Source organism: Euphorbia lathyris, chromosome 1 (assembly GCF_963576675.1).
Source record: "Euphorbia lathyris chromosome 1, ddEupLath1.1, whole genome shotgun sequence".
NCBI lineage: Eukaryota > Viridiplantae > Streptophyta > Magnoliopsida > Malpighiales > Euphorbiaceae > Euphorbia > Euphorbia lathyris.
Window position 1 is genome coordinate 41,355,298 of NC_088910.1, and position 10,309 is coordinate 41,365,606.

The 10,309-nt window shown below is 35.7% G+C and overlaps 1 protein-coding gene across 5 annotated transcripts; it reads left to right on the forward strand.

Moving 5' to 3' along the window:
• Positions 1-526: 526 nt before the first annotated feature.
• On the forward strand, positions 527-10,035 carry LOC136232967 (uncharacterized). 5 transcript variants are annotated; one of them, XR_010690682.1, is made up of 8 exons: positions 527-647; positions 768-848; positions 1,670-1,732; positions 2,382-2,441; positions 2,819-4,272; positions 8,159-8,239; positions 9,061-9,123; positions 9,773-10,035. XR_010690682.1 is itself a non-coding variant. In XM_066022499.1 (7 exons), exons 5-6 carry the CDS (start codon positions 2,820-2,822, stop codon positions 9,099-9,101), a joined length of 1,494 nt encoding a protein of 497 aa, XP_065878571.1. In that variant the 5' UTR covers positions 527-647; positions 768-848; positions 1,670-1,732; positions 2,382-2,441; position 2,819; the 3' UTR covers positions 9,102-9,123; positions 9,773-10,035. The 5 variants fall into 5 exon arrangements, 4 of the variants coding, with proteins under 4 accessions (XP_065878571.1, XP_065878761.1, XP_065878834.1 ...); XM_066022499.1 differs by lacking the exon at positions 8,159-8,239; XM_066022689.1 differs by lacking the exon at positions 9,773-10,035 and having other exon boundaries at positions 9,061-9,741.
• The last annotated feature ends 274 nt before the right edge of the window (positions 10,036-10,309 follow it).

The window sequence follows — 10,309 nt, forward strand, 5'->3', positions numbered from 1 at the left end:
AGAATTAGTCACAATATCAGAAATTTTTTGTAGTGAATATTGGGAGCATTCAAATATTTATTAAATTCAATATAATAATAATTTTCAATAATCTCAAGAAATTAACTAATTATTTTCTTAACTTATAACAAACTAACTAAAAAATTCATTAATAATATTATTAACTAATAATAAATAAATTATATGTTGACCAGAACCGACTTAATAATCTCGTATTATAAACCCTTTAAAAAACCACAAAATTCTCGTTTGTATGTAGTGCAAATAGAAATTATCTTTATTTTAATTATAAGTTCGTTGTAAGCCACTCGTAAGCTACTACACTATAATACCCCAAATTATATATATTTATACTAATTGCTAAAATGATTAGTTAGAAGGGGTTAAGGCTAAAGTATAATTACTTTTGGGAAATTTTTTAACAGATGTTATGAATATAGGGACCAAAATGAACATTTGGCTAAAATCAATGAAATAAGGAGCTGCAGGTTCCGCAGACTCCATTCTCCTTCTTTGATCATCTTCTTCATCACTTCAAAAATCAACCTTCTCTAACCTCAATCTTTCTCATTTCTCCACCGTTTTTGATGTTCTTTATACCGAAACGAAGCTCTCAACTCCAGCTACAAGTGCATGTAAGTTTTAAGGTGAGATTTTCAGTTTTCAAAAATCGGTTAGAGAGAGAAAATTCGTCACTTTTCCTATTCTCTCTATTTCTTGGTCCTATGTTCATTATTTTGCAATTCTAACACCAAAAATGGACTCAGGGGGTCGATTTACCTATGGGTATGCTAGATTTTGATGCATGCAAGGAGTTTTGAGGGGTAATCGGAGCTACACCGGAAAAAGTAAGAAATCTAACCAAAGTTTAATTTTCCGGTCGATTTTGGGTGTTTTGACATTGATTCTAGACTCCTGGAATCATAAGGAACAAATTGGTATAATTAATTTCGCAAAACAATTAACATTAATTTTTCCGATAGGTGGATCCCGAACACCGGTGATATTTTCCGGTGACATACGAAATAAGTACAGAATAAATAGTTGGTTTACTTCAGAATGTTCTAAATGTTATTTGGAGCAACATTAATTCTTGGAGTTTGACCAAATTCCTTACCGTTTAGTCTCTATAAATTACGAAAGTATATAGTCGGGTGAAATTAAGGAAAATAATTAAGTTGGGTTAAAAATAATTATTGGATCCTCATTTAAATAAATTTCAGAATATATAATTTTAAAAATAAAGGTTGATGGGAGATTGGACTAAGCATAATTAATTAATTATGCTCTTAAGATTATTGGTTAGTTAATTTGGTTGATATAGGTATTATGAAAATGAATGATAAATATATATGTTTATATGTTATTTGATTATGAGTAATTTTGGAAGTAAGTATTGGAATTACTGACAGTTATGGAACTGTTGGATGATTGATGTCCAACCGGGTTGATAATTGCAGTCTATGGGTACCGGTTTGGACTTTGGATATTTTTGAATATAGAAGTGTATTTTATTGCAGGGTTGACCCTAGTTGTTACTAGGAGGATGTTCGTTTTATAGGGGAGACTCTGCCGAATTTTCGGTAGACAGTCCGTAAAACGAGACAAAATAAATTTTAATATTTCCCTAAACTTATTTAAATTCTAAAAATAATATTATCTCTTTTAGATATTCAACCAGTAGGAGGAGCAGTAATACCTGAAAATTAGGACAGTTGGCTAGGAGCAATTTGTGAGTTAATTATATGTTATGCATTTTTAATTTAGCATTTGCATTCATAATAAATTATTTCATGACATTTCTAGTAAAGTATTATTTTCACTTATAAAAGTGTATTATTATTATTTATAATAATTTATACGTAATTATTGGTGGATAAATACGTGTTATGGACATGCTTCCTGGTGAGCGGCATCAGGAACTTGTGCGTACAGGTACTATCGGGTTATTGGATATTGATGATACGAATGTTGTGATATACGGATAAGCTCGGTTGAGATATTCTCGGGCTATGTGATATGTGGATTTTGGATTTAAGTGAGGCTGGGTACGGAATCGGTTGAGTTATTCTCGGTCCTCCAGCTAACTGGGCGTGTGGTCGGTTGAGTTATTCTCGGTCCCCCAGTTATTGGATAAAAGTGATATGGTGATATTTGGTGGATTATTAGATGGGGTATTGAGGTTTAGGGTCCAACACACGTATTAAACCACCTATCTATTTACTTATTAAATGATTTTGTGAAAAGCATATTGTGTGACTATTTATATTATATATATATACATATAATTATTATTATTATGTGTGGCATCAATGTTAAATTACTCATGCATTGCATATAATTAATTCACTACGGGGGGTTTGACTCCTTTAATTTTTCAGGTGACTAGAAGTCTGTTGCAGCCTAATTTCTTTCTTCGGGCAGCACATCTATCTTACTATGTATGGCTATTTAAAAATTATGTTAAAAATTTATATTCTAGACCGCAGTACCAGTTTGAGGATTATGTGTGTGTGTTTATTATGGAATGTTTTAATATTAAATTATGTTGAGACTATTGGTAATGTTATATTAAGGCTTGCTACGGGTTCCGGTAGCTTCAGCTTACCCGTTCCCTAGCGCCGGTCACGGTCCGTAGGATGGGTCGTGACAAAGTTGGTATTAGAGCCTAGGTTAGAGATTGTATGACCTAGGATAATAGAAAATCTGGATACTGCGGAAATAGGTTTCGAATTCGTCTTTGTCAGTTTTCTTATAATTAGAGTTCAGCGTACCATAAGAGTCTGTTATTTTCTAATGCTTCATTATTTATTCTCAGAATGAGGCAATCTAGATCTCGAATAAATCAAACAGAACCAATCATTCAACCTGTAACAGAAGATCCCGATGATGAAATGTCTGTTCATCAAGAAAGTGGTGATCTGCCACCACCACCACCACTTCCTCATAGGAGGCGGGGCAGACCTAGAAGGCAAATAAATCAAGGGGTTGCACAAGTGGAACCCCAAGTCAATCAAGTGGGTGGACAAGAAGGACAAGCATCGAGACAAGTTCCTCCACAATTCCCGACAGATTTTAACTTCAATCAATTTTTATCGGGTGTTGAAATGATGCAGCAAATACTGATAAGGCAGGGACAAGGCAGTAGTGGTTCTAGTGGTTTAGGTGCTGTGGAAAGGTTTGCTAGAATGATGCCTACCATGTATGATGGTGTATCAGGAGATGCAATGGACTATTTAGATGAAGTGGAGAAAAATGCCAGATTTCTGAAAGGCAATGATTATGAAACAATTCAGATGGCAGAATACTCATTGAAGGGTGATGCAGGGGTATGGTTTAAGGACAATATTTTTCCTCAAATGCAAAGTATGACTTGGGCTGAATTTAAGGAATTGTTCAAGCAAGCTTTTATCCCTTTCAGTTACACTGAAGAGCAAAGGAGGAAATTTGCAACTTTTAGAAAGGATAACAATATGTCAGTTGCAGAATTTACACGACAATTTCTAAGATTGGGGAGATATGTTCCAGAAGTTATGGCCAATGAAAGGATAAAATGTTCTACATATATTTCTGGGTTAGGAGAACCTTATACCTCTATGCATATCATGTCAGTGACTTCAGGATGCACTTTCCAGCAGTTAGTGGATGCAGCCCGTCATATGGAACTTGATTTTAATCAATCAAGGGCAACTCGTCACTCTATTCAGAGTCCTAAGCCTAAAGATGGTGGTCAATCTTCTTTAGTTACTGGTGGCAATATGGGTAGTTTTCAGATGGGGAGCACACAGCCTTTTAGACAGAGGTCGAGATTTCACAAGAAAGGGAGACATGGTCAAAGGCATGGCAGAGGTTTCAACCAAAGTGGCAGTGGACAGAGTTCAGGTTCAAGCCACAACAGTTCTGGATCAGGCTATAGTTCTTGCAATGTATGTGGCAGAAATCATCAGGGTCCTTGTTATACTGCACCTGGTAGTTGTTTTAGATGTGGTCAGTATGGGCATATGGCTAGACAGTGTCCACAGTCTGGATTTCAGCCTACTTTTTCTCAGGGATCCTCATCTAATGCTGTTAGACCCAATGTTCCTGTGCAAGCTGGAAATCTTTCTACTCCATCTCAGTTTCAGAATGCGCCTGGGATACATCAGGGTCAGTCGAGTCGTTTTGCTGGTAGAGGCAGGACAGGTGGAAGGAATCCTCAATCTGGGCAGGGGCAAGCTAGAGCATTCAATCTCACTCCACAAGAGGCTCATACTTCAAATGATGTTATCTCAGGTACTATTCATATCTGTCATATTGATGCTACAGTCTTGTTGGATCCTGGTGCTACACATTCTTTTGTTTCTCCTTGCTTTGCAACACGAATGAATAGAACTCCAGAGAGGTTAGAGTTCTCCTTATCTGTTGCTACTCCACTGAGCAACTCAGTGGAAACAGATCTTGTATTTTCTTCTTGTCCTGTTACGGTAGAAGGAAGAAATTTGCTAGCAGATTTGATTCTATTAGACGTGATTGATTTTGATGTCATTTGGGGAATGGATTGGTTATCTCAATATTTTGCCACTTTAGATTGTCGTGCGAAGGTGGTGAGATTTAACATACCGGGAGATATTGAATTCGAATTCAAAGGCAATAAGGGTACTTCCTCTTCAATTTTGATATCAGCCATAACAGCTAGAAAGTTGTTGCATAAAGGGAGCCAAGGATATTTGGCCTTAGTCAAGGATACAACGGTAGATGAGGGTAAAGTAGAGAATGTTCCCGTTAATGAATTCACAGATGTCTTTCCCGAGGAATTACTAGGGTTACCTCCTGAAAGAGAAATTGAGTTTTGTATTGACTTAGTTCCTGGTACTACCCCAATATCCATGCCACCTTACAGAATGGCACCAGCAGAATTGAAAGAGTTGAACGAACAATTGCAAGATTTAATTGATAAAGGCTTCATTCGACCTAGCGTGTCTCCTTGGGGTGCTCCAGTGTTGTTCGTTAAGAAGAAAGATGGATCACTTCGGCTTTGCATTGATTATAGACAGTTGAATAAGGTGACAATCCGTAACAAATACCCTCTTCCTCGAATTGATGATTTATTTGATCAATTGCAAGGTGCGTGTCACTTCTCTAAAATTGATTTGCGGTCTGGGTATCATCAATTGAGAATCAGGAGCGAAGATATACCCAAGACAGCATTTAGAACACGATATGGCCATTATGAATTTTTGGTAATGTCGTTTGGCTTAACTAATGCACCAGCGGCCTTTATGGATCTAATGAATAGGGTGTTCAAGCCATTCTTAGACCGCTTTGTGATTGTGTTCATTGATGATATCTTGATATATTCACGGAGCGAGGAGGAACACGCCAACCATTTGAGAATGGTATTGCATGCTTTGAGAGAACATCAACTTTATGCTAAGTTCTCTAAATGTGAGTTTTGGATGGAAAGTGTGGCTTTCTTAGGACATGTAGTGTCCAAAGATGGAATTCAAGTAGATCCTAAAAAGGTAGAAGCAATCACCAATTGGAAGAGACCTACTACAGTGACAGAAATTCCTAGTTTTCTAGGTTTAGCTGGCTATTATAGGAGATTTGTTTAAGATTTTTCCAAGATAGATGCACCTTTAACTCGGCTAACTCAGAAAAATATTCCTTTTGTATGGTCAGAAGCATGTGAGAATAGTTTTCAAAAGCTAAAGGAATGTTTGACTTCAGCACCGGTACTCACTTTACCATCTGGATCAGGAGGATTCACTGTATATTGTGATGCTTCTAGAGTTGGCTTAGGCTGTGTTTTGATGCAAAATGGCAGGGTTATAGCTTATGCTTCGAGGCAATTAAAGAAACATGAACAAAATTATCCAACTCACGACTTAGAGATGGCATCAGTAGTATTTGCACTAAAGATCTGGAGACACTATCTGTATGGAGAAGCTTGTGAAATTTACACTGATCACAAGAGTCTTGAATACATATTCCAACAAAGGGATTTGAATTTAAGGCAGAGACGTTGGATGGAACTTTTGAAAGATTATGATTGTGCCATTTTATATCATCCTGGTAAAGCTAATGTCGTGGCAGATGCTCTAAGTAGGAAATCTTCAGGAAGTCTAGCTCATATTAGCTCAGAAAGAAGGCCTTTGATTAAAGAAATGCACGATCTGTATGATTCTGGAGTGCAACTAGAGTTGAATTATCATGGCACATTCTTAGCTCACTTTAAGGTTAGATCGGTATTACTTGATAGAATCAAGGCAGCTCAATCAAGAGATCCTCAGTTGTGTAAGATTTTAGATGAATTGAATGATGGTGAGGCTCGAGATTTTAGAATTGATGATGGTGGATGTCTACGGCATGGAGAATGATTGTGTGTTCCTAATGTTGATAATTTGAGAAAGGAGATAATGGAAGAAGCACACTTTGCAGCTTATAATATGCATCCAGGCTCTACAAAGATGTATCAAGACCTTAAGAAGCTGTATTGGTGGAATGGTATGAAACGTGATGTAGCAGAGTTTGTATCTCGGTGTTTAACTTGTCAACAAGTGAAACTCGAACATCAGAAGCCTTCAGGATTATTACAACAATTGCCTATTCCAGAATGGAAATGGGAGCGAGTAACCATGGATTTTGTAGTTGGATTGCCCCGTGCTATAACCGGATATAATTCTATTTGGGTCATAGTTGATAGATTAACCAAGTCAGCGCATTTTCTTCCAGTAAAGACAACATATTCAGTGGTGAAATTGGCACAGTTGTACGTGGATAAAATTGTTTGCCTACATGGAGTACCAGTGTCTATTGTGTCAGACAGAGGTTCGGTGTTTACTTCAAAATTTTGGGAAAAACTCCAACGTGCTTTGGGCACTAGATTAAATTTTAGCACAGCTTTTCATCCACAAACAGATGGTCAATCTGAAAGAACAATCCAATCGCTGGAAGACATGTTGAGAATTTGTGTGTTGGACTTTGGTGGTCATTGGGATACATATTTGCCTTTCATTGAATTTGCATATAATAATAGTTACCACTCAAGCATTCAAATGGCTCCTTATGAAGCATTATATGGTAGAAAGTGTAGATCTCCTTTATGTTGGGAAGAAGTTGGTGAAAGGAAACTCACTGGTCCCGAGCTAATACAAATAACTTCTGAAAAGGTTCCTATCATTCGTCAAAGATTGCAAACTGCCTTTAGTAGGCAGAAAAGCTATGTGGATCCAAGGAGGAAGGACGTGGTATTCATGGAAGGGGACTATGTTTTTATCAAAGTGTCACCAATGAAAGGAATCATGAGATTTGGAAAGAAAGGAAAGTTGACACCTAGATACATCGGACCATTTGAGATTTTGAAGAGAATAGGTGAAGTTGCATATCAATTAGCATTGCCTCCTAACTTATCACAGGTTCATCCTGTGTTCCATATATCAATGCTAAGGAAATATGTTCCAGATCCTTCTCATGTTCTTCATCCTCAAGCGATAGAAGTTAGTGAAGATTTATCTTATGAGGAGCAACCAGTGGCAATAGTGGATCGTCAAGTTCGCCAACTTAGATCAAAAGTTATCCCAATGGTGAAGGTGTTATGGAGTAACCATTATATGGAAGAGTGCACTTGGGAATCCGAATTAGAGATGCAAAACAATTATCCTTATCTATTTCAAACATGAGGTTAGTCCTTCAATTTTAAATTCGAGGACGAATTTCTTTAAGGGGTGAAGAATTATAATACCCCAAATTATATATATTTACACTAATTGCTAAAATGATTAGTTAGAAGGAGTTAAGGCTAAATTATAATTACTTTTGGGAAATTTTTTAAAAGATGTTATGAATATAGGGACCAAAATGAACATTTGGCTAAAATCAATGAAATAAGGAGCTGCAGGTTCCGCAGACTCCATTCTCCTTCTTTGATAATCTTCTTCATCACTTCAAAAATCAACCTTCTCTAACCTCAATCTTTCTCATTTCTTCACCGTTTTTGACGTTCTTTATACCGAAACGAAGCTCTCAACTCCAGCTACAAGTGCATGTAAGTTTTAAGGTGAGATTTTCAATTTTCAAAAATTGATTAGAGAGAGAAAATTCGTCACTTTTCCTATTCTCTCTATTTCTTGGTCCTATGTTCATTATTTTGCAATTCTAACACCAAAAATGGACTCAGGGGGTCGATTTACCTATGGGTATGCTAGATTTTGATGCATGCAAGGAGTTTTGAGGGGTAATCGGAGCTACATCGGAAAAAGTAAGAAATCTAACCAAAGTTTAATTTTCCAGTCGATTTTGGGTGTTTTGACATTGATTCTAGACTCCTGGAATCATAAGGAACAAATTGGTATAATTAATTTCGCAAAACAATTAACATTAATTTTTCCGATAGGTGGATCCCGAACACCGGTGATATTTTCCGGTGACATACGAAATAAGTACAGAATAAATAGTTGGTTTACTTCAGAATGTTCTAAATGTTATTTGGAGCAACATTAATTCTTGGAGTTTGACCAAATTCCTTACCGTTTAGTCTCTATAAATTACGAAAGTATATAGTCGGGTGAAATTAAGGAAAATAATTAAGTTGGGTTAAAAATAATTGTTGGATCCTCATTTAAATAAATTTCAGAATATATAATTTTAAAAATAAAGGTTGATGGGAGATTGGACTAAGCATAATTAATTAATTATGCTCTTAAGATTATTGGTTAGTTAATTTGGTTGATATAGGTATTATGAAAATGAATGATAAATATATATGTTTATATGTTATTTGATTATGAGTAATTTTGGAAGTAAGTATTGGAATTACTGACAGTTATGAAACTGTTGGATGATTGATGTCCAACCGGGTTGATAATTGCAGTCTACGGGTACCGGTTTGGACTTTGGATATTTTTAAATATAAAAGTGTATTTTATTGCAGGGTTGACCCTAGTTGTTACTAGGAGGATGTTCGTTTTATAGGGGAGACTCTGCCGAATTTTCGGTAGAAAGTCCGTAAAACGAGACAAAATAAATTTTAATATTTCCCTAAACTTATATAAATTCTAAAAATAATATTATCTCTTTTAGATATTCAACCAGTAGGAGGAGCAGCAGTACCTGAAAATTAGGACAGTCGGCTAGGAGCAATTTGTGAGTTAATTATATGTTATGCATTTTTAATTTAGCATTTGCATTCATAATAAATTATTTCATGACATTTCTAGTAAAGTATTATTTTCACTTATAAAAGTGTATTATTATTATTTATAATAATTTATACGTAATTATTGGTGGATAAATACGTGTTATGGACATGTTTCCTAGTGAGCGGCATCAGGACCTTGTGCGCACAGGTACTATCGGGTTATTGGATATTGATGATACGAATGTTGTGATATATGGATAAGCTCGGTTGAGATATTCTCGGGCTATGTAATATGTGGATTTTCGATTTAAGTGAGGCTGGGTACGGAATCGGTTGAGTTATTCTCAGTCCTCCAGCTAACTGGGCGTGTGGTCGGTTGAGTTATTCTCGGTCCCCCAGCTAACTGGGCGTATGGTGATATTTGGTGGATTATTAGATGGGGTATTGAGGTTTAGGGTCCAACACACGTATTAAACCACCTATCTATTTACTTATTAAATGATTTTGTGAAAAACATATTGTGTGACTATTTATATTATATATATATACATATAATTATTATTATTATTATTATGTGTGGCATCAATGTTAAATTACTCATGCATTGCATATAATTAATTCACTACGGGAGGTTTGACTCCTTTAATTTTTCAGGTGACTAGAAGTCTGTTGCAGCCTAATTTCTTTCTTCAGGCAGCACATCTATCTTACTATGTATGGCTATTTAAAAATTATGTTAAAAATTTATATTCTAGACCGCAGTACCAGTTTGAGGATTATGTGTGTGTTTATTATGGAATGTTTTAATATTAAATTATGTTGAGACTATTGGTAAGGTTATATTAAGGCTTGCTACGGGTTCCGGTAGCTTCAGCTTACCCGTTCCCTAGCGCCGGTGACGGTCCGTGGGATGGGTCGTGACATACACACTCGTGTTGATGTATAACATGGTGGTATTTCATTTTTCAAATTTCAACTAAAATTGAAAAATCATAAATAATAATTTGCGATGAAAACTATACTAGGAAAATTCTCAAACTACTGGTGGAGTTACAAATTATCTTACTTAAATACCATCTTTCTTAGGCGATTCTTGCCTTTTAAAAAAAATAAAATAAAATAAAAATCTATGCTTTTAAGACAATATATTATTTGTGATTTTTAAGCATTTGCAAATAATAGTTTTTTTTT

What these genes read in the sequence shown, in the direction of transcription:
- LOC136232967 (XM_066022499.1), top strand. Translation starts at nt 2,820, where the DNA reads ATGAGGCAATCTAGATCTCGAATAAATCAAACAGAACCAATCATTCAA. An exon ending in TTCAAATGATGTTATCTCAG is followed by an intron (nt 4,273 to 9,060) that starts GTACTATTCATA and finishes TATCTCTTTTAG; the next exon opens with ATATTCAACCAGTAGGAGGA.